The sequence below is a fragment of the Protopterus annectens genome, chromosome 2.part1, assembly GCF_019279795.1.
Source record: "Protopterus annectens isolate FY-2018-M chromosome 2.part1, PAN1.0, whole genome shotgun sequence".
NCBI lineage: Eukaryota > Metazoa > Chordata > Ceratodontiformes > Protopteridae > Protopterus > Protopterus annectens.
In genome coordinates this window covers 881,190,318-881,215,221 of record NC_056729.1, presented here as the reverse complement: position 1 = coordinate 881,215,221, position 24,904 = coordinate 881,190,318, and the positions used below count along the sequence as shown (strand labels likewise).

General features: G+C 44.6%; 1 protein-coding gene across 2 annotated transcripts in view; it reads right to left on the bottom strand.

Moving 5' to 3' along the window:
* Positions 1–24,904, bottom strand: part of NEIL3 (nei like DNA glycosylase 3) — a 622,290-nt gene that overhangs the window by 360,613 nt on the left and 236,773 nt on the right. For both annotated transcript variants that reach the window (XM_044062525.1, XM_044062524.1), the window contains exon 5: positions 12,435–12,509. In XM_044062525.1, coding sequence (XP_043918460.1) covers positions 12,435–12,509 — 75 coding nt within the window. The remainder of the gene's footprint in view (positions 1–12,434; positions 12,510–24,904) is intronic.

Sequence of the window (24,904 nt, the reverse complement as noted above, 5' to 3'; positions counted from 1 at the left end):
AGGGCGAGTCTACTGGAACCGACCTAATGGCACCCAACGGAACCAACAACTCTGGCTCCAAGGGCCGAGAAAGGCTCGGAGGAGGAACAACAAAGGATGAAGCAGCCATAGGCTCCAGAGCCGACTGGGTCAGAGCCAAAATCAATCTGGCCAACACTGATGAGTGAAGCAGTTTCTTCACCACTCTATCAACATCCTCATTGGAAAGGGTCCTCGAGGACCTGGATGATATAGTTGGAGATCTGGACCTCCCTACAGAGGGGGACTTGCATGAAGGAGAAACCAGTCGAATAACTGGAGACCGGCTCCGAACCAAAATATCTCTGATCGGCTCCGAAAGGCTGGGAGCCGATACAGACTTAGTCAAGACACTACCTTCTGTCAGCACCGAAGACAATGGAACCGAAGAAGGAGAAGCTGTTCTAGCAACTTTCTCTGGCAGCTCCAAAGAAACAGACGGAGCTGGACAGCGCTTCTTAGAAGTCTTTTTGTCCTTTTTAGCTGGAGAGGATAAGGCACTGGAAGGCTTAGCCAAGTCTTCCTCGAAGGAGTGTTTAAACAGTCCTTTAAAAATGAGCTTGTTCTTCCTCTCCTGTAGTACGCGGGGACTAAAGGAATGACAAAACAAGCAGGACTCTTGGAGGTGAATAGCCCCCAAGCAGTACACATACACGGACTGCCCATCAGTCAAAGACATTTTATTATTGCATTCAACACACTTTTTAAAGCCCGAAGGCCTGTGTTCCTTAGAATCCTTGGACATGCTGAATAAAGGAGAACACAGACAGGTATAAAGCAATATGTACACACAATGGACCTGACTAAACTCCCGCATGGGAAACTAGAGCCTCTAACTAAAAACGGCCTAGTAACTGGCGGGAAAAAAAGACTACAGGGAGGACTAGATCCTCTAACTTAAACAGGCCTAGCCTGGGGAAAGAAAGGAAGGATAGCACCACTAGCCAGACCCGACAACACTAATAATCTAACAGTATGGAGCACCAAACCAAAGACCACACGGAAACAATGGGGAGGACTAGGTCCGCTAACTGAAACGGGCCTAGTCCATGGGAAGAAAGGAAACAAATGGTATACCAAAACGGCTAACGAAAAGACACAAAAACAGCAAGAGAAAAAAAAACAAAGGCAGTATAACACCACTACCACACGCACAGAGCTATGAAAATAGCTTTTTTGAGCAACAAGAAGTTAATATAAACAGTATACTTAGCCACGGCCAAAAGCAAGACCACGTCTGAGCATAACGAGTGGCAAACGAGATCTGGGGAATAGGCTTGTTGCATGATGGGATACCTCAGCCACGAGCCAATTGAAGACTTCAAGCTAGAGTATGGCCGAGTCAGAGCCGATGCTCGGCTCCGAACCCACGGGTAAGAATGAAGGCGAAATTGGACTACATAGCATCATGAATTTAGAGAAATGTGTAATCCCCAGACAAATAAATTTAGAAAAAATGTGTACTCCCCAGACAAATGTTACAATAGAAAGGCATTTATTTTATTCAAAGAACCAAAAGCCTAGCAAAACTTTTGCAGCATATATAACTGACTTGAGAAATAAGGCTAAAATGTGCACATTTGGTGATTTAAGGGATGAGTTTATAAAAAAACAGACTTGTGTGTGGTATTAAGGACGATGCTGTGAGAAAGATTTTGCTTCGTGACAGTTATTGAGTAAGGCCACTGAGATTTGTCAGATATACGAGCTCACAGAAAAACACACAGATATGCTTACAAATGAGAGATGCATGCTTTCAGTAACTTCTAGAGCTCATGTTGATAGTATGCGGCACATGATTAAAAGAAATAGGCCTAAGCACATGGCAGCAACTGTAGCCCCTGCAGCACTCACTGGTAAACCCCAGAGCTTTCCAGTAAATTCCAGAGTTTGCACAGTTTCAGTGAAGCATAAGAGTGAGTCAGCAAACTCAAAGCATGGGTCCCCACCCAATCTCATTGCCAGCTCTTGTAACTGTGGTGGAAATCAGGAGTCTAAAAGGAAAAAAATGTTTAGCTTTTGGTCAGCAATGCCACAAATGCAATAAGTGGAATCATTTCAAGAACTTTTGTTAATCAAAAGGCCCACATTCTTTATTAAAAGGAACATTTTAAGAAATGAGTTAATCAGTTAGAAGTGGCAATTCTACTCTTATGTTGATGGTGTGTCAATGCTTAATGAAACAGTCAATGCAGTAGTTTAAACAGCAAAGAATGAGGTATGTTGTACTGTTCGGATAAATGGAAAACCCATAGAGCTCAAAGCCGACACAGGTTTCAAGTGGAATGTTATGTCAGCAGAAACATTTGCTAGTGTGTGTAATGGTGAAATGCTTGATTTGGCAAAGTGTGCGAAGCTTATTGCTTATGGTAGTGAAGAAATTCGGACTGAAGGCTTAGTAGTGCTTTCATGTTACTCTGCTGGGAGATGTTACAACTTATTTTATGTGGTCAAATGGTACATCCAGTCATGATTAGGGCTCAGAGACAGTTTGAAAATGGGGCTGATTTCATTTAATAAGGAAGTCCATCATGTTAGCTTAAAAGACCACTACTCTAATTTCACCCAACATATTTTTTCTACCTACACTGATCTTTTCGAAGACAAACTACGGAAGCTTCCAGCTGTATACTCCATGAAGTTAGATCCGGATGTCAGTCCAATTATCAGGCCAAAGCGGAAAGTTCCAATAGCTATGCAGGACAGAGTCAAGGCTGAGCTAGATAAAATGGTGCGACAAGGTGAGATTTGTCCAGTTGATGAACCAACTGAATGGGTATCTTCCATGGGGGTAGCTCATAAGAAAAGCTCAGATGACATCAGAATATGTATTGATCCACAAGATTTGAACAAAGCACTAAAAAGGCCTCATCATCCAATGTGTACAGTTGAAGTCACAGCTCTCATGCCAAATGCCACTGTTTTTTCTGTCTTAGATGCAAAGAGCTCATTCTGGCAAATTCAGCTTGACAAGAAATCCTCATTGCTCGGATCAGTACTCCATTTGGAAGGTACAGATTTTTGAGAATGTCATTTGGAATAAATTCTACAAGTGAAGTCTTTCAACGTGCAATGCAGAAAATTTATGGGGGGTATCCTTGTACTATTATAGTAGACGATATACTAGTAAGAGGTAATGGTGAAGCTGAGCATGACAGAAACCTCAGAAAAATTCTGGAAAGAGCACGTCAAGTGACTCTTAAGCTCCATCCACAGAAATGCAAATTCAGGCTACAAGAGGTTACTTATGTTGGTCATTTATTTACTACTTCAGGCCTATGACCAGACCCTTCTAAGCAAACAGCCATTCTCGAGATGCCAGCACCAATGTTCACGCCCTGCAGCATTTTGTTGGCATGGCTTACTATCTAGGCAAATTCATGCCAGACTTCAGCCAACTTTCAGCACCAGAGGGCTGACATGTAAAGATGTATCCTGGTCTTGGTTAGAGCAACACCAAAGAGCATTTGATGTCCTGAAACAGAGAATTGCTGGTCCACCAATTCTCAGATACTATGATGTTCACAAGCTGGGTGTTCTTTCATGTGATGCCTAGCGATCTGGTCTAGACGCAGTCATTCTACAACAGGGTCAATCTGTTGCCTATGCATCGAAAACTCTTACCCAAACAGAAATGCAGCATGCTCCGATCGAAAAACAGCTTTTGGCATTTGTGTTTGCATGTTTGAAACTCCATGATTATTTTTATGATGGACCTATCCAGATCGATAAAGACCACCAACTTCTAGTCACTATCTTGAGAAAGCCTATGCATACAGCTCCAGCCAGACTGCAATGCATGATTCTGACATTGCAAAAGTATAATTTTACTCTTGTTTATAAGACAGGCAAACTTCTTTATCTTGCTAATACATTACCCAGATTACCCAGAAACATCACTGAACAGCATGAGAATGAGAACCTTGATTTTGAGGTCATGGAAGTCAGAAATTTTTCTTCCACGTCTTGATGAGCTGAGAGATCACACAGCCACAGATCCAGTTTCACAGAGGCTCAACCAACCACTTAATCAAGGATGGCCGTCACAGCAATCTAGTTTACCTCAAGAAGTGCAACCTTATTTTCCCATACCGAGATGAGATTTTGTCTGATAAAGGTATCATTATGAAAGATTCTAAAGTAACCGTTCCAAAGTCCTTGCAGTAACAGTACATTACTATCTTGCATTGTGATCACCCAGGAACCAACTCTACCAAAAGAAAGGCACAAGTACTAGTATTTTGGCCTTCTAGGTCACAAGATATTGAGAGAGTACTTTCATCTTGTTCTGTTTGTAACAGTACTAAACTACATCAACAGAAGGAACCACTTCAGCTAAACCAGATTCCTGAGCTACCTTGGTCGACAGTAGCCACTGATATTTTCAGATGGAATGGTCAGCATCATTTGGCGTTAGTAGACTCTTATTCAAATTGGTTTGAGATTGACCTACTTCCTAATCTAGCTTCCAGTACTGTTCATTACTAAGAAGGTAGTCTACACAAAGTTATTTCTGACAATGACAGTTTACAAGCCAACCGTTCAAAAGATTTGTCAAGTGGGACTTTATTCATGTCACGAGTAGCCCAGAGTATCCGCAGTCAATTAGTTTGGCAGAACATGCAGTTCAAAGTGCAAAACAGTTACTAGACAAGTCAAAACGAGACAATAGTGATATTTTCCTGAATCTCTTGAATCTCAAAAATATTCCTCATGATAAACATCTTGATTCAACTGCTCAGAGACTTCTATCAAGACAAACCAGAACCACATTATCAGTCAGTAGTCAAGTGTTGGTTCCATGTGTCAAGTACAAGTCATTGAAAATGAATCTGTTGAAGCATTTAACGCAAAAGTCCCATTACAATAAGACCAGCAAACCACTCAATCCATTACGAAAAGGAGAAGAGGTAAGGATGCAGACATCCAAACATTATGATCAGATTGGTGTCATGAAGAATATTTTCCCAGAGCTGAGATCATACATTGTGGAATCACAAGGAGTAGAGTTTAGGCGGAATTGGAAACATTTGCTGCTGGTGCCCGAGCCTATACCACAGCACATAGCCTGTGAGGAAGACCATCTCAGATTGAGTTGTCCAGTGTTCCAGTTCCAGAGAATCTTCCCATTCCTGTGACGAACCCAGAAGTTCCTGATAGGAGTTGTTCACCAAAGACTGTCCCTGTTGCTAAACCTAGTCCAGATTATGTTACCAGATCCAGTCGTATCTCCAGACCATGTTATAAATACACGGCAATTTAGAAACAAATACAATGTTCATGTCCAATGCCTATAATAGTAAAAAAAAATGGCATTAGACATGCATTAAGGGCAATCTTTTTTAAGAGGGAGGCTGTCCATCAATGTGTGTAAGCCTGTACCTTTAAGAAACTATCCAAGGGCTTGCACAAGTGTATAAATACTGAGCACGTGCGAGCTTGACTACCATTTTGTAGTAAGCTGTTGAGATGCAAGCATGTCCGTCTGTTAATCAGTTTGTTTATATTTTATGATGCTGCTATCCATCCTGATGTGTTTCTATGTAAAAAGCATCTAAACAAAACTACCCCACCTGCTTTTCATCTATGTTAGAGGGACAAGTCACATGACGCCTGGGAATTTCTGCAGAAAAAGAATACTATTCCATTTAAAGCATCCTACACATTTAAAACCACAGATGTTAAGGGCCTTTAATTCTATTATACCCCACGAGTTGGGGGCTGAATGATTTTGTGAATATCTAGCTGAAAAAGGTCTATCACAAGATAAAATTTAACATTTGACAAAGTCATTTATCATCAATGTAGAGGGGTTGCCATGGGGTCTCCTTGTGGTGGTCTGTTTGTAAACATTGTAATGTTACAGTGGGAGAATAGCTATTTATTTACGTCACACTTCCCACCGTAAGTTTTATACAAGATATCTGGATGATATTGTAATGTTACAGTGGGAGAAGAACTATTTATTTACGTCACACTTCCCACCGTAAGTTTTATACAAGATATCTGGATGATATCTTTATTTTATGGGACAGAAACGAAGATCTATTCCCACCATTCACCAAGTTCATCAAGGATTCAATCCTGTTTCTTAAGTTTACCTACACCTATAACACCAAACACATTGCATGGCTTATAAAAGACAATTCAAATATCAGAAAAAAACATATTCCAACAGTTTTCTTCACTTTGATACCTCCCATCTTATTATCCAGAAAAAGGTCGTAATAAAGGGCGAATTCATTAGTGCAGCCAGGATGACTGAGAGAAAAGGATTTTTGGGATGAATGCCAAATTATGAAATCTGTTTTCCAAAAGGGGTTATCTACTGCCTTTATAGTCAATGCAACGTATGAAGTGATGAATAAAAGGCAGACTATTTTGCTTCCATTCTATTCCGAAAAAAATCTCATCACACATTACAAGTTAGCTATCTGAGCTTGAGAAAAGCCAATAGGGTATATAATGCTGACAAGTTATATTGTTCTTTTATTACTGTGATCACAAAAGACAGTCTGTTAATAAGAAGCATACTTGAGAGGAACTGGACAATTCTACTTTATGAACATCCCCTAAGGGAAAATACTGGTGAAAAAACAAGGGGAACTAATCTCAAGGCTTTGTTTGAAATTGGCAGAAGTGTGTAGCTCAGGATCCATCTAAGTTGGGGGTTTCTGGAGAAAGGCTGTTTGGGGCTTTTCCCACTGGTAGCCATGTTAAAAACTTTTTAAATTAGTCTATGTACAAGCCTCACATTTGCTTGTTGCTGCACACCGTGCAACTGGGTTTAGCAGTGCCCTGTATAGATGCAATTGCCTGGGAACATGTATCCCTAGAGACCTTCCAGCAGAACCACCCAAGCTTCCCTGCTGAACAAAGGGCAGGTCAGTTGCGCTCTTAAGCAGCCTTCTCACACTTATCATGCACAACCTACTACCCATCCACTACCTTGCTACTCATTGTCAAACTAGCCCACTGGTTGAGCCAAAGTCTTAAGTACAGCCAGCTCACTTCCATCCCACATACCACATTCATAAAAATCCTCCCACAATGGATGGGCAATTTCCCATCATTTCTCCTGCCAGCTTGATTGATATGGGCATATTGAGGCAGTGCAGCAATTGCTTCATGTATACTGACAACCACTTACTCCTAAAGCAAGCTAACACCCTGTGTGAGAGATGCAAATACACCGTGAAAGTGGAGTCAATTCTCTCACGTAAAGACAAACTAGACATCAAACAGCTCATCAGCACACACACTTCACCTCTCATACAAACCTCACCTCTTACACAAAATGTCATGACACAAACTCACATACGTGGAGGTACTCACTAAAAGCCTACCAAAAGGACAGAGGCCTCCCAAACACACACCACACACACACTCACCACTAAGCAAAAATAAACCATTACACATACTGACACACACCCATGACTCAACAAGTTAAGCGCCTAAGGTAAAACACATCAAATGTCTTAGTCATAGGCAACTCCACAGTGAGATACCAGACTGGACAAGGAGAAGGTCACAATCAGCTGCCTATCAGGAGCCATGATCCGACAAATCATGCATGCACTCAAGTCACTCAACAAGTACCATTATGACTCTGCCACAGTCTGTGTTGGAGTGAATGACTTAAGACATACCTCTCTGGACTATATGAAGAAAGACATGAAGGAACCCGCTGATTTTGTGTCCCAAACATGTATGTTCCAAGCCCTAAGCAGTATCCTTCCCTCACCCAAGATGAGGCCACAATAAAAACCAAAAATGATTGACTTCAACAATTGAATTAGCTTTTGGTGTCAGTCTAGGGGGATCCAGTATCTGTCAGCCCAGGAGGATATGGTAGACGGACCTCACTGCTTTGCTAGGGATGGTCTGCACCCATTCCCACAAGGCTTTCAGATACTGGCAAAGGCCCTTGCCTCCCCCCACAGTACCTTTTTTTAGGCAATGTCAAAACAACAAATTTTCCAGCGTAACAAAATCTAATAGAGACAAACTCAGGATCGTGCTGCTTAATGCCAGGAGTTAAAACATCAAACTGCAATACCTGGAAGCACTCCTCACCTTGGAGGATGCCGATGTCTGTGCAGTTACCAAGACATGGTTCAAAGCCGCTGATATCACCCCGGATGTGCAAGGTTACAATGCCTTCCACATGTTCAGACCTCAAAATAAGCATGGTAGCTATAGTTCCCCACCATGAACCAGGATAAGCACACTTCCTACCTCGATTTACTGGAATCCCTCGCCATACAGCTCAACACCTTAGTCATGAGAGATTTTAACTATCCTTCCATACACTGGGGGACATAAACGAGCAAAAATATGTTCCCCTAGAGGTTCTTGGACTTTAACATAAATGCTCTGGAACAGATAACTGCACCCCCAATAGGGGCTCTAGTGTTCTGGACATAGTACTCACCAATATGGGGGGGGGGCCTGTATTCCCCATGCATGATGCCCTCCCTGGTTAGGTCAGACCACAAATCAGTCTCATTTGAACTAACTAACTACTGGAGCGGACACCCTCTCAGGAACAAAAATGATAAAAAAAAACTTTTCCAGAGCTAACCACAGCCAACTAAGCAGTGGTATAAAAAGCTTCACAATTGAGAACATCAATGGTCACTGTGCAGAAGTGTAAGCAAATGCCCTGTACAAGCACTTAAGTGACTGAATAAAATACTTGACCAAATCAAAACCAGGTCTTCCTGTAAAAATAAAGCCACCATGGTGGACTTCATAAACACATAAAATAAAAAAATGTTGCCCAAAAGCAACAGGGATATCATTCAGCAAAGGAAGAGTTCCCTCCTATGCCTAAACAAGAAAATCAGAAATCTTATAAAGTCTTCTAAAGCAAATTACAAAACTAAAATTGCATCCTTAGCCAAGGGTAATCATACAGCATTCTTTAACTACGTCCGATGTCTAAAAGGGAATGCCAAGATATGTGCCGAACCAGTGGTAGATGGGATCATTCATACTATACTGGAAGACATCACCAACCTGCTAGCTGACTGATTCAGTGCAAACTTCACCCCCCCCCTCCATCGCCACCCACCATATCACAAAGCCTACCTGACACTAGGCCTCTGTCTAGTATTTCTAGAGAACAGGTCATCTCTGCACTTGCCAAAGCCAAAAACACTGCCTCAATGGGACCAGATAATATCCCAGGTTGTAGACTTAGCGGATGCACTTGGCATTCTCCTTAATCATAGCTTGAGAACGGATTATATTCCTGCAGAATGGAGAACAGAAACAGTAATCCCCCTGCACAAAGGTGGGCCAACAACTGGCCATGAGAACTACAGACCTACAAGTCTAACCAGCCTCATCTGCAAGCCCATTGAAGGAATTATCAAGGACCTTATCAACAAGGACATAGGCAACCTCCAAATGCTGGACCCAATCCAGTTTGACTTCTTTAAGGGTAGATCATGATTATGAAACATGGCAAACTTCTTTGAGAATGTCACCAAAGCCATGGAAGAAGGTTAGAGTGTACACAGCCAATCTCGATCTTCTGGTGAGGTACATGCAAAAGGGTGTATTATACTCTATTAGTGGTCAGAGGGTTGAGTAAAGTGGAGCTGGAGTCACCAGTTTTGACTGTGTGTGTGTGTGTGTGTGTGTGTGTGTGTGTGTGTGTGTGTGTGTGTGTGTGTGTGTGTGTGTGTGTGGGAGAGCTTTCAACACAATCCCCCACTCTGGCATCATTGAGAAGCTCTCCCAACTGGGGGATTAACCCTTGCATTACTAGATGGGTAGCCAACTGACTCACCAACAGAACACACACACACAGTCAAAATTGGTGACTCCAACTCAACCAGTAGACCCATCACCAGTGGAGTTACTACAGGGCTCTGTGCTGGGCCCCTTAATGTTTGGCATCTATTTCTCACAAGTTCAGGACAAAGTAGACGGCCTCTGGCTCACAAAGTTCCCTGATGATTGCAAACCGGGAGCAATCATCGAGTCCCCTAATGATGTCAACATATTACAAGAAAGGCTAGCACAAATGAATGGGTGGTGCCAAAGCCATGGTCTAAAGCCAAATGCAAAAAATGCATTAATTATTCCCTTTGGCAAAATAGAATTCCCTACAAATTAAAATATTGATAACACCCCCACCCCCCCGAGTTCCAAACCAGTGGTGCGAAAGGGAGACTTAGGAACACTGGTTGATAGCAATCTGAACTTTGACCACAAAGTTTCCACAGTGGTAAGGAATGCCTTCTACATACGCATCTCATAAGCAAGGGTATAGCATCCAGGTCAAGAGATGTTATAATTCCACTGTACTCAACCCTCAGACCACTAATAGAGTATAATACATCCTTTTGCATGTACCTCACCAGAAACCCACAGCAGCTGGAGAGACCTCAGAGGTTTCTCACTAAGAAAATACAAGGACTCCACATGGACAGGCTGAAAGCCCTGTCACTTTACTCTGTATCTTATAGTCTGCTGAGAGGTGACTTCTGCCTGGCCTATACCGCATTCTGTGACCCTGCCCTAATGGAAATGCTGCACATCCGCAAGTCAAATGGGACAAGAGTCACTTGCTCTAGGGATCTTAACCTAGCCTGTGACATTAACAGAACATGCTGGAGAGCCAAATATGTCTCCCAGAGACTGCTTCTTCTCTGGAATAGACTTCCTATTCACGTAAAACAGAGCTGCTCACTGACCCTATTCAAATGCAACCTAGATAATTGGATGGGAGACCACAAATTCACTACTGGGGTGGCACCCATGTCACTCATGGACTGAGGTAGCTGGTGTTGATCACATATTTGCTCTGTTTTTAAATTCTTTCTGCAAACTACCCAAAAAGAACAAATGGGGAAACTTAGGATTAACATGGCTAGGCTTGTAAAGGCTCTAGCGCCACTAGCATAGTAACCTCCTATGAATCTACAAGATGGAAAAGGACATATGGTCGTGCGAGGTGCCAAGACAAAACTATCCAGAAATTAAGAGAGAGAATTTTGCATCACATGTATGAGATCAGGAATATGAAAATGAACAACTCCTTGGCATAACACATTAGCAAAAATTCAAGACATAAATTTTCATTCAGTGTTATAACATTTGAGTGAGAATTTTAGGGGTGGGGATTGTAAGTTGAACAGGCTGGGTTAAACTGGATACTAACGCTACAAGTAGACAGATATCCAGGCATTAATAGCAGTGCTAGTTTGAAACCAGTCCTCAAGGGGTGTAAATTGAAACACTGATTTCATTGGTTACTGGTTGAAATGTGACTAAAGATGTGTTTTATAAAGCTGATGTTTGTTTTTTTTTTAATATATGGATCTGAGGAAGCAGAATATGCAAAAACGCTTATCCTTGTTTTATTAAAGTACTTAATTTATGCCTATAGCTGTAGTAGCCTTGCTGTTTTTTTTTTCTTTCTGTTTGCTTTTTTGCTGTTTTTCCAGCATATGCTTTAGTTTGTTGATGGGCCTGCTGTTTGGCTGTGATATTAAGTCATTGTTTGGTCAGCAGCATTACATGGCTGAAGGCACTTTTATAGAATTGGACTACAATCCTCCTGTTACCAACAGGTCTCAGAAATGGAAGAAACTGACTCAACTACCATCCAATCTGCTGCTGGAAGTTACAGTAGAGAAAGAGGATCAAACCAATTCCAGTCTCCTGGGTTTGGTCATCATTAGCTTCTTACTCCTACCTCTCCCCAGCAAATTACTCCAGCATATGGATAGCTTAAACAAACCAAGGTTGACCAAGGATTAGTCTAGGATTTATTTTTCTACACCTAGAAGCTGGCTATATATCCAAAGTTTAAGCACAGTTTTTGTAAAAAAAAAAGTGAAAATCCATAGCTTTACTATGTCTCAGTTTTAGTGTAGTGCCAGAATTATTTTATATTTTATAATAAAACCACATGTTACGTGCTGTTAAAGTTTTTTATATTATTTCTTAAGTCCTCCTTTTTGAAGTGCAAGAGCAACTGCAGCACTACACCAAGCACAGTGTAGACAGCTATTACAGCCTTTACATATACATGTGCACACACTGCTCAAACTATAAATGGAACGGAGCATCTCAAGCATCTAAATTTTTATGAACAAAACATTATAAAATTTAGAAAAAACGTTATTTAAACCTAAATTATATGTATACAGACATTGCACTAAACTGTCTGTCCATTTATATTATCAGAGCTACACAAAAACATCAAGCAACTACGTTTCCATAACAGCTTAAATATTCACTTCAACCACCAGATGGCAGTAAAACACAATAAAGATGGTAGATGCCAGCACACACTTTCCAGGCTATAAGCTCATTTGTTAAACGTTTAACAACATTGTCAACTGCACAGTATCAAAACTGATACTACTGTAAAAATGACATTCAGAAAACTGTACCTTGTAAAAAAGGACTGTAAAATCACGTGTCATTTTCACAAGGTGATGGACCTGTTCATCACTCAACTGGCAGACCTGTAAAAAAAAGTATACAACATTTACCAAAAGTGAAGTATATTCAATTATTATTCTATTACTTGCATAGAATAGAAGAAAAAAATGTGAGAAATGTGTTGGTCCACTAACAGAAAAAAACAATAAGTCACTGGAACACAAACCAACATAGTGCATACAGCACACAGTAAATGCAAAACCTGCATTGGTCGAATAAAAGGTAATGCATTTCATCTGTGCTCCAGTGTCTTTGTGTAGAATGGAAGTTCTGCATCTGGTAAACCAGTAAAACGGTATAAAACATTGACCTTATCTGAATAGTTTTTTATATTGAAATGTTTTCACTAAAACTATTAAGTATAGCTAACCTTTCAATCAAATGAAAGTAATTTATTTTAAGGTAGATAAGCTTGACCCAAAGGCCCTTTTCAGTTGCAATCTTAAGTACAAATGCAAAACCAGGTGACTATATGGACTAAAATAAACTTCTTCTTTCGGCTTTTCCCGGTTAGGGGTTGCCATAGCGGATCACCTGTCCGCTCATGAGTGGCAGTGGAGTTTTACGGTGTCAAGTTGCCAGCCCGGCACCCAACCTTCCACAGAAGGCACACACATGCACACACTCACACCTAGGGCCAAGTTAGAGTGTATATGAACTAAAATGAGAAGTTATGTACCTACCATAATGTTCCACGTTAGCTGTCTTCTTCTCGCCTTCTTTCTTGCTGGATGGGTTCGGAGCCGATCCTCGGCTCAGACTCGGCCAATACTAAAGCTTGAGAGTTAATTCCACTGGCTCGAGGCTCCCCTATATCCCACAATGCTACGCGGTAACTACTCAGATCTCGTTTGATAGCTAAAACCAAGCAGTTCTAGTCTCCATAGTATGGAGAAGAGAGAAAAGGAACCCACCTCTATATAAACCTGTATGTAAGCTACCACAAACAGAAAAGGGAGAATAGAGGTGGTAGAACATGTGGGAAGGAAGCCCCAATGGAAGATCCCAAAAATTCCTATCGGTCTGTCCAGGTTGGGGGGGAAGGAGGGTGGGACGCAAGAAAGAAGGCGAGAAGAAGACAACTAACATGGAACGTTATGGTAGGTACATAACTTCTCAATGTTAAGTTGTCAATCTCGCCTTCATTCTTGCTGGATGGGACCGCGTCCCTAGCACCTTACCCCGGGTGGCTTATCGGAACAGACTCTTGAGAACAGTGGAACCAAAGTTGGCACGGTTTCTGGAGGCCATTTCCAATTTGTAATGCGAGATAAAGGCATGAGGTGAAGCCCATGTGGCTGCTGCACAAATGGAATCTATTGGTAGCCTGTCCTGAAAAGCTACAGATGTAGCTAATGCCCTGGTTGAATGAGCTCTAGGTCTTGAAGGCAGTTTTTGATGTCTGATTTCATAGATGAAGGTAATTATAGAGGTAAGCCATCTTGAAAGGGATACTTTAGAAACTGGAAGGCCCATTTTCCCTTCCGCATAAGACAGGAAGAGCTGGTCAGATTTCCTGAACTGTTTAGTCCTGTCTAAATAATATCGAAGTTGGCGATGAACATCTAGAAAATGCAACTTTTGTTCTGACCTGTTGGAAAAATCAGGGAAGAAGACAGGGAGATCGATAGTCTGGTATAGATATGCCTCAGAGGAAACCTTAGGCAAGGAGGACGGATTAGTCCGGAGGGACACCCTGTCTTTATGGAAAACTAAGTAAGGAGGACGACTGCAAAGAGCATGAAGTTCAGATACCCTTCTAGCTGATGTTATGGCTACTAGAAAAAGGGTTTTCCATGAGAGCAACTTAAGAGGGCATGAAGCCGCAGGTTCGAAGGGGGGGGGGGAATCAAGGACGCTAGGACTAAATTCAAGTCCCACTGAGGTGGGGGATCTTTGATTGGGGGCTTGAGCAAAAAGACACCTCTTAGAAAGGCTTTGCAAAGTTTATGGGACAGGATACTGGAGTCCGAAACACCTACATGAAAGTTAGATATAGCAGCTAGTTGAACTCTAATGGTAGACGAGGAAGAACCTAAATGAAAGAGCTCTGCCAGGAAGTCTAGGAAAGACTGGATAGGTGCGGTGAAGGGGTCTATATTTTTTGATGCTGCCCAGAAGGAAAAACGTTTCCACTTACTATTGTAAATCCTTCTGGTAGAAGACTTGTGAGAGGCTATCAGGATGTTGCGGACCGAATGAGAAATTAAAGGAAGCCTGGCTAGGGTAGGAATCGGAGAAACCACGCTGTGAGGTTGAGAGATTGGAGGGAGTGGTGCAGCTGGCCCGACTGGTGGGTCAAAAGATCTGGTACTGGGTCCAGATGCCAAGGCTGCTCCAAGAGGTAATGATGCAGGAACGGAAACCATATCTGTCGAGGCCAGTAAGGGACAATGAGGATCATAGTGACTCTCAAGGAGATAGCTTTCTGAATTAAATGAGAGATCAGTGGAAAAGGGGGGAAAGCATACAGAAGTCCCCAGGGCCAATCGTGGACTAGAGCGTCTCTGGTGGGTTGGCCTGGTAGAGGGAAGAGGGTGAAGAAATCGTGACACTTGCTGTTTTGGGGAGTAGCAAAAAGATCGCAGCAAGGTCGGCCCCATCTTTGAAAGATTTCTTCCAGCACTGATTTTTTTTAGAGACCACTCGTGAGGCATGAGAATAGCCCTGCTCAACTTGTCCGCAATCACGTTGGACTTCCCGGGAATGTGCGTTGCTATCAGAAACCGCTGAGAAGAAATCGCCCACTGCCAAAGTCTGAGTGCCTTTCGACATAAGGGATAGGACTTGGTTCCACCCTGTTTGTTGATGTACCACACTACGGACATGTTGTCCGTCTGAATTGCAATAGTCCCTGAGGGAAGAGAGTCCTGAAGGGCTTGCAACGCTAAAAGCACTGCTCTCATCTCTAAGACATTTATGTGCAAGTGGCACTCGAAAGATTGCCATGTGCCCTGGACTGTCCTGCCCTGATAATGCCCCCCCCCCCCGATCAGGGAGGAGTCCGTTGTCACCGTGGCGACTGGGGGGGGGTGAAGGGTCTGCCCTGAAGAACTTGAGGTGATGTCGTCCACCAAGACAGGTGATTCTTGCATGATTGGGTTAGCAGAATGATGTGAGACATTGAGAGCTGTTGGAAGGACCATTGAGAAAACAGCATCCACTGGAGGATCCGCATGTGAAAACTAGCTAGGGGAGGAAGTGTAATGGTTGCTGCCATGAGTCCTAATACCTTCAAGACTACCCTGGCTTTGATCTTCTTGCATTGAAGCAGAAGGTAAACGTGTTTGCGGATATCTGATACTCTTTGCTCTGTCAGTCTGGCAGAAAGATGAACTGTGTCTAAGGTGGCGCCTATAAAGGTAATAGACTGAGAAGGCGACGAGGCAGATTTTTCGAAATTTACTGAAATGCCTAGAGTTTGGCAAGTTTGAATGGTGAAGTCTTTGGATAGAAGAAGTTGACGCCTGGTGGTGGCGGTAAGGAGCCAGTTGTCTAAATATGGAAACACCCGGAATCCTTGACGTCTCAGGTGAGCCGCGACCACTGCCATACATTTGGTGAACACTCGGGGGGGCTGTAGTGAGACCAAAGGGCAGGGCTCTGAACTGGTAGTGACTGGCTCCCAGCCTGAAGCGGAGAAACCTCCTGGAGCGTCTGTGCATTTTGATATGGTAGTACGCATCCTGAAGGTTTATTGAGCACATCCAATTGTCCTGACCCGAGAAGGGTAGAATGGACTGTAGCGTGACCATCCGGAATTTTGTTTTCTTCACATACTTGTTTAGCCTGCTGAGATCCAGTATTGGTCTCCAGTCCCCTGGTCTTTTTTGGTACCAAAAAGAATTTGGAGTAGATTCCGGATCCTTGCTGGTCTGCTGGTACTGGCTGGATAGCTCTTTTTGACAGCAGCTTTGATATTTCTAACGCTGCTTGTTCCCTTAGACTGGGTGGAATGTCTGGAAGGGATGTGAATAAAGGGGATTTTGTAACCCTCGGATATAATCGACTGTACCCATTTGTCTTGAGTGAGGGAAAGCCAGGCTTCTGGGTACAGTGATAATCTTCCCCCGACTGCCTCCGAAGGTGGACAGCCGGGCAGCTCCTCGGGGATGCTGAAAGGGTTTATCAGAGAAAGTCTCTCTGCTACCCTGGTTTTGCGGACCACCTCTGCCCCTAGGGCGGCGTCTATTGTTGTTCCCCCCTCTGCCTCTAGAGGGGAATCGACTTTGTGTGTCAGATGAGACTCCTCGTGGTTTGCGGAACCACATCCCCCCCCCCCTTCTGACCTTTGGGATAAGGTCTGGAAGGGGTAGAAAAACGGACTCCCACGGCAGAGAGAGTCTTACCTTCCTGCTTGCATCTAGTCAATGTATCCTTCACCTGAGGTCCAAACAACGTTGAGCCATCAAAGGGGGAATTGGTGAAGGACGCCTTGAAAGGGTCCGCAAAATTGCAAAGCTGCATCCAGGCGTGGCGTCGTAAAGCTACACCTATACCTGCGGCCCTACTTGCCCCATTGGCTGCATATGAGATAAGCCGCATGGAGGAGTTGACAATCGAATTCAGGGTTGCCAACTGGGAGTTCATTTTATCTTGGAACCCCTCAGCCGTTGGATCCTGCATAGCATCACCCATATCCTTGAGTAAATCCCTCTGGAGATGGGTGAAGTGACACAAGTAGTTAAGCGACCGCATGGCAAAGGTCGCTGAGGAAAACATCCGCTTACCGTACCTGTCCATGGTCCTAGACGCCTTATTAGGAGGATGGACAGGTACCGAAGGATCGGCTAATTCCTTCTTAGTGGCTGCGGCTACCACCATGGCATCAACAGAGACACCTTTTCATAAGAACCGTTTCTCTTTAGGGGTTGTAATAAATTTTGACGGCCTCCTTGGGGTAGGTTCCACCGAATCAGGGGCCGTCCAAGCCTTCCTTGCCACCACTTCCATGAGGGGGTCAAAGGGAGGAGACACCCAGGAGGTGGAACGGCGAGAGCCAAACGCCTCAAGGTAGACAGACTCGTCCTCTGAAGGGTTAAGGGCGGGCCAATTCCCCCTCTGTTTAAGGATTTCAAGGATGTCAGCAAAAGAGACATCCTCAGAAGGGGACCGAGGGGAACCTTCAGATTCCTCCAAGTCGGTGTCCAAGGTGATAGACTCAGGGGAGTCAATGTGCTTCCTCTTGCACTGTCTCTTCCGAGGGGGTTCCCCTGCCGGATCAGGAGAAGCCGCGGAAGTAGAGGATATTCCCAATGGGGAAACCTGAGGGGCTGTCTCTCTACGGGCTGGTACAAGGGGGTGGGTAGAAACCACCGCAGGCACTGAAGACAGAGGAGCCGACTGAGCCGGCCGTGGGGTAGACACTGGGTCTAGTACGCTCCGCATGACCTTGAAGGCGCCGCGATCAGCCAGGGCCGAAGGTCCCCGCTCCGAGGAGACAAGGACCCCCCCGGCACCGACAGGGACAGCTCCGAGGCCGATGTCGGAGCCGAACTCACCAGCGCCGATGCTCCAAGAGGGAGAACGGGGTCGGACAAGGGTCCAATGCCACTCGCCCCCTCGGAGCCGACGAGGGAAGCCCAGCGCCAAGATCCCTCCAAAGAGGAAATCGGAGCAGACGATTGAGCCGAAAGGGAGGGTATCGGCTCCGACGCACCGACAGCCACGGCTCCGATGAGCCCCTGCTCCGAACTCAAAGGAGTCGGAGGAGGAACAGAAGCAGGGATGGGAATAGCCGCTGACTGTTGAGTAGGGCTATGCAGCATTTGGGCCAGTGCCTCGGACTTGAGAAGTCTACTCACCACCCTTTGTAAGTCATGGTCGGACAGCCTGGAGGACCGAGAGGAATGTGACCTATGGCTCCGCTCCAACAGAAGAGGGGATCCCGGGGCCGAGTGGGTGGAGCCGATGGAAGGGGACCTCGACCTCTTCTTAGAAGGTGGCTCCGATAAAACTATCGGAGCCGACTGAGTGTCAACACCCTCGGCTCCGGCCGGAGCCGAGGTAACGGTTTGAGTCTTTGAAACATCAACTCCAGCTGGAGCCGATGTCGAAGCAGTCTTAATGCTCCCAGCGGACGGCTCTGAAGCTGGAGCCGATGGCCTGGAAGTCTTTGAAGGCTTCCCTGACGCAGACTGGGTCGGGGGGACTTCAGGCTTTAATAAGCCTCGAAGAATAAGTTTATTTTTGCGTTCCTGCAGGACTCTCGGGCTGAATGCATGGCAAACAGCACAGGAGTCCTGCAGGTGCAAAGGTCCCAGGCAATATACACAAGAAGTGTGACCGTCTGTCAGAGACGGTTTCTGACAGCACGAGTCACACTTCTTGAAGCCTGAGACCTTGGAGTCTTTAGACATCCCAGAAGAAGTGACTGTATACAAAAGGACACAGACACACCCTTTAACCAAAAGAGAAAAACCCAATCACACTGTATGACAAAGGGAAAAAGGGAAGTGGGCCAAAGGCCTAGAACTTAAAAAGGGAATAAAAAGGGGATAAAAGGAGGGAAGACCCGATTTAAACTAAAAGGATACCCTGTAATATAAACTTGACTAAATAAAAAGGATAGGGGTAGATATTTTAATTTTCTAACTAGAAAAAAAGTACAGTTTTGTACCTACTATAAATGTAGATGTCCGAACTGGATAGCATCTGCAGTCCTAACAAATGGGTTGTCCTGTCGTCAGGCAGCCCTTCGGTCGGCCGGATTCCAAAGTCTGGGTCCGGCTTCGGCTGATGTCGCACTTCACCCGACGTCATCTCTGCTGGTCTTCGGGTATAAAGGCATCAGCCGATGCCATTTTCCTCAGTGTTTCTTGCCCCCGATGCCAATTGCCCTCTTGGAAAGCTAAATTTTGGATAAATGCCAATGTTTCCAAAATAGTAGAAGGCAAACACAAAAAATAAGCATGTATGTACATATATACAAACAAATACACCATAAGAGACCCCCCCCCAGCTAGCTATTAGGAGGGTAAATACCTAGGAATACCACAGAGGGAAGGAGGGAGGGTAATCCTGACTGCAGATGCTATCCAGTTCGGACATCTACATTTATGGTAGGTACAAAACTGTACTATGTCCTTCATGGATGCATCTGCAGTCATAACAAATGGGTAGAATACCATAGCCAAACTAGGGGAGGAGGAATAAAAATTATGGTGTAGTTAGGATCCCTTGCAGTACAGCAGTGGCAAACCCTGCTCGGGATCTAGAGTATAGAGGTAGATTATAATGCTTGGCAAATGTATGCACGGAGGTCCAAGTAGCCGCCTCAATAATGTCCTTGGTTGCCACTCCTCGTAAGAAAGCTGTGGTAGTGGCTGTAGCCCTTGTAGAATGAGGTCTTATGTTCTGTGGAATTGGTTTTCCATGGTAGGAGTAACAGAATCTTATGCAATTTCCTATCCATTTGGAGATTGTCCGTTTGGAAATTGCTTTTCCTTCCCTTCCTGTTGCATAGGCTACAAAAAGCTGGTCAGTTTTTCTGTTACTTTTGGTTCTGTCCAGGTAGTAGCGTAACTGTCTATGTACATCCAAGGTATGCAGCATTCTTTCACCTCTGTTTTGTGGATTGGGAAAGAAGGTAGGTAGGTGGATTGCCTGGTTTAAAGACACTCTGGATACCACCTTAGGCATAAATGTAGGATTAGTTCTCATGGACACCCTATCTTGATGGAAGATTAGGAAGGGTTGCACTGCCATTAAGGCCTGTAGTTCGAAACCCTCCTTGCTGAAGTAATAGCCAGTAGGAAGGCAGTTTTCCATGACAGGTGTTGTAGATCTGCTGTTGCTGCTGGTTCAAACGGAGGGAGTGTCAACTTTTCTAGTACAAAGTTCAAGTCCCATGCTGGTAATGGTGGTTTCCTAGGAGGTTTTACATTCTTGATCCCTCTGAGGAACTGCCTGAGTAGAGGATGTGAAAAGACAGGAGGATCAAAGCTATATTCTGCTGAAATAGCTGATGCATGTATCTTGATGGAGGAATAGGACAGGCCTGTATGTAGAAGCTCTGCCAAGTACTCCAGAATGTTAGCAATATCTATGTTCGACACATCTTTTCCTCTTTCAGTACTCCAAATGACGAACCTTTTCCATTTTCCTGCATAGTTCCTTCTTGTTGAAGGTCTGCGGGCTTCAAGGATAATGTCTTTAACCCTTTGGGAAAGGTCTGGGTTAGTTGCTGCTATGTGATGTTCCAGGCAGTCAGTTGCAAGGTTTTTAGGTTGGGATGTATGATGCTGTAGTTGTTCTGAGTTAACATCAGAGGCATCAGGGGTATTGACCACATTTTCTCCCGAGACATGCTCCTCAGCAATGGATACCAGTGTTGTCTTGGCCAGTTCGGAGCTATCAGAATTATCCTTGGACGTTCCTCTTTGATTTTCAGTAGTACCTTGTGCATCAAGGGAAGAGGTGGAAATGCATATGCTGTCAGGCCTTTCCAGCTGAAGGATAGAGAGTCCACCTTCCATGCAAGTGGGTGGAATGTCCTTGTGCAGAATTTTTTGAGCTGGTGATTGAGTGGGGAAGCGAATAAATCTATTTGTGGCATGCCCCATTTCTTTGTGATGGCCTTGAAGATGTCTGGGTGTAGCATCCATTCGTGAGCATCCGAGGTGGTTCTGCTTAAAATGTCTGCTAGTGTGTTCTCTTTTCCCGGTACAAATATTGCCTGTAACTGGATGTTGTAGCTGAGAGCCAGATTCCAAAGGTCCAAAGTCATTCTGCATAGGGGGTATGAATGAGTGCCTCCCTGTTTGTTGATGTACCACATGACTGTGGTGTTGTCTGTCCTTATCATCAAATGGCCTTCTTTGAGAAATGGTCTGAATTTTTGGATTGCCAGTTTTACTGCCAGCATTTCTTTTTGGTTTATGTGCAGGTGCAGCTGGTCCTGAGTCCACAGTCCTTGTACGCATTTGTCCAGCATGTGCGCCCCCCATCCTAGGTCTGAGGCGTTCGTTGTTATGGTTTGGCTTGCTCGAAAGTTGTGGAAGGGTAAGCCTGGGTTTGACTGGCATGCTTGAGCCCACCATAGGAACTCCTGTTTTAGGCATGGGATTAGTGTTATTTCTGTTTCTAAGCTGTGCCTGTGTTGAGACCATAAATTCTTTAGGTACCACTGTAACTTTCTCATATGCAGTCTGGCATGTGGGACCAAGATTATGCATGATGCCATGAAGCCCAAGGCCTGCAGAACTTTTCTTGCTGTTAGTTTGTTCTGCTTTGTTAATGCCAAGAAGTAAAGAGGGAGCTCTTTTTGTTTTTCTGCAGTTAGGAATGCCATTTGTTTTACTGTGTCCAATTCCGCGCCCAAGAAAGTTCTTGTTTGGGATGGTATCAGCCTTGACTTTTGTAAATTGACTGTGTATCCCAGGGCTTGTAACAAGTAAATGACCCTTTGTAAATCTGTTGTCAGCTTGCTTTTGTTGTCCGCTTGTAACAGGCAGTCGTCCAGGTATGGGTAAATTTGGATTCCCTGTACTCTGCAGTGAGCGATTACTGATGCCAGGCATTTTGTGAATACTCTGGGCGCAGTAGATAAGCCAAAGGGCGATGCTGAGAATTGATAATGCTCTGATCCTGCAAGAAATCTGAGGTATCTTCTGCAATTTGGTCGAATGGGGACGTGCAGGTATGCCTCCTTGAGATCTAGAGTTACCAGCCAACACTCCTTGCCCAGCATGGGAAGAAGTTGCTGTAGGGTCAGAATTTTGAATTTTGGGACAATGATGTATGTGTTTAAGATGGACAGGTCAAGAATAGGTCTCCAGTTTTTCTCTTTTCTTGGCACTAGGAAGAGTCTGGAGTAGAATCCTTTGCCCTGTTCTGTTATTGGTACTCTTTCCACAGCTCTCATCTTTGATAATTCCTTTATCTGCTGCAGAGCTTCTATTTTTTGATTTGGAGGCAGGTTTGGCATTCCTCTTTTTACTGGTAAAGTGTGGAAGTGGGACCGGTAGCCTTGGTCTATGGTTTGCAAAATCCACTTGTCTTTTGTGATATAGTGCCAATTTTTCGAGAATAAGGCTAACTTTCCGCCTAATGGTGCTGCTATTTGCTCCCTGGTAGGCAGAGTCAGAGCCAAGTCACTGTGATTGTCCTGTTGCAGTGGTTGTGTCTGTGCCTCGGTTATTGCCTTGCCACTGTCGTCCTCTGTAGGCACCTCCTCTGGATTGATTTCTGCCCCTAGAGCGTCTATTCCTGCCCCTTTGGGATCTTGTGGAGTCAGGAAAGGACCAATTTTTGGCGGGCCAGTTCCTGCTAAACCTTGGGGGCTGAACCTGTAAGAAATCTTTAACTGTTTGTACAGATTTTGCCTTTTCTTCCATTTTCTTCATTACCTGCTGGGCAGGTTCCCCAAATAGACAGGCCTTATCCATAGGAGCATCTAATAGTTTTGCTTTAACATGATCCGGTAAGACCTGTTCTTTCAACCATGCATGCCTTATCACTGTGCCAGTCATGGCTGATCTAAATGAAGCCTCCAGTGCATCATAGCCACATTTTAAGGAATGGTTACTAACCTGTTGGATGTTATTCACCATTTCTAATACATATTTCTTATCTAAAGATTCATCAGAGGACAGCTTTTTAATTAACTGATCAAGCATAAACTCTTGGTATTGAATCATGTGAAACTGACAGTTTAAAGCTCTAGCTGAGAGTGTAGCAGAGGTGTAGACTTTTTCCCCCATCTCTCTAAGGACCTGGATTCCCTTTCAGAGGGAATAGGGCTTTTTGCTGTGGTCGAGGCTACTGCCTTAGGCCCCTGGGATATAGTTTCGGGTCTGCAAGTGGGGCCTTGTATAGGTGGTGATGAGTGTCTGGCACCCTGTAAAATCTATCTGGTTTGGCAGGGGCTGGAGGTAAAGAATCAGGTGCAGTGCAGACATCATTAAATGCATCGTCCACAACAGGCAGAACAGGAGGTATAGCTAAGGGCCTGTGTTGTGGTAAGTGCAGAAAAGTCCTAAGCCTTTTTCTTGAATCTGAGAAATCTTGTCCCTGCCATTGGAATTGTTCTCTCATGGCATGTAAGGTTTCCCCAAAGGAGAATTCCTCAGGTGGAGAGGCAGCTGGAATGGATTCTTCAGCATCGGAATCTTCATAATTAGAAAAAGGAGCCTCTGGCTGGTCTGTAATGTCTGAGTCATCCGCAGAATCATCAGAAGACACAGGCTCGGGGGGGCTCTGCTCTAGGTCTCTTTTCTGGGGGCTGAGAGGCCCTGTCTGGGTGAGATTGGGATCCCCTAATTAAGGATATTAAATCTTCTGCCAGAGTAAGCATATGTGAACTAGAAGTGGGCCTGTGTGAGGGGGGTTTAACAGGCACTGATTTAGCAGATTTGGCTGCTTTAGCCCTGGCAAAGGCCTTAATAGACATGGCTGCAGGAGGCCTAGCAGCACCACGTGCTGGGGTAGAGACATCCAACGGGATGGTGTCCGATAAATCACTAGGAACCACAGTTGTAGGCAAAATTTCTGAGGCTGATTCAGGTAAGGTAGCAGGAGCCTCAGTAGTTGTCATGGATTCGGCTGAAAATTGACCAGTTTTCTCGGTTTCGGCCGAAACCGAGACACTCATGACTTGCTTAACCGTGGTTTCGGCGAAACCGCGGACCGCGGTGTCGGTCTTTTCTTTGCGTTTTTTAACAATTTGGGTAGTCGGAGGATCCGACGGCATAATGTACGCAAAATCTGAGCCGAAAAACTGTTCAGCAAACTCCGACCGACGCCTAAGCGTTCGTCGGTTGAAGGAAGCACAGGCGAACAGGCTGCTACGCCGTGGTCTGGGCCTAAGCAAGGCAAACAGTAAGAGTGGAAATCTTTATGAGGTATTTGTTTCCCACAAGTTAAACAGTTATTGACTTTTTCTGACATCGGCTGAGGCAAGAAAGAGTCCCCAACGGGTACTTAGCTTTTAGAAGTCTTGAGTAGTATTCGGTAGTAGTAATCTGTGGATCTGACCGACCGGCACTTGCGAACAGCTTCTGCTTGGCGCCACGGCAAGAAAGACTGAGGAAAATGGCGTCGGCTGATGCCTTTATACCAGAAGACCAGCAGAGATGACGTCGGGTGAAGTGCGACATCAGCCGAAGCCGGACCCAGACTTTGGAATCCGGCCGACCGAAGGGCTGCCTGACGACAGGACAACCCATTTGTTATGACTGCAGATGCATCCATGAAGGACATCTCACTAACCTGCCAGAGCCGGTAGAAGAAAGCACCTCACAGCTAAGCGGCAAACGAGATCAGAGTAGTTACCGCCTAGCATTGTGGGATATAGGGGAGCCTCGAGCCGGTGGAATTAGCTCTCGAGCTTTAGTATTGGCCGAGTCGGTGCCGAGGATCGGCTCCGAACCCATCCAGCAAGAATGAAGGCGAGATTGACAACTTAACATTAAACAAT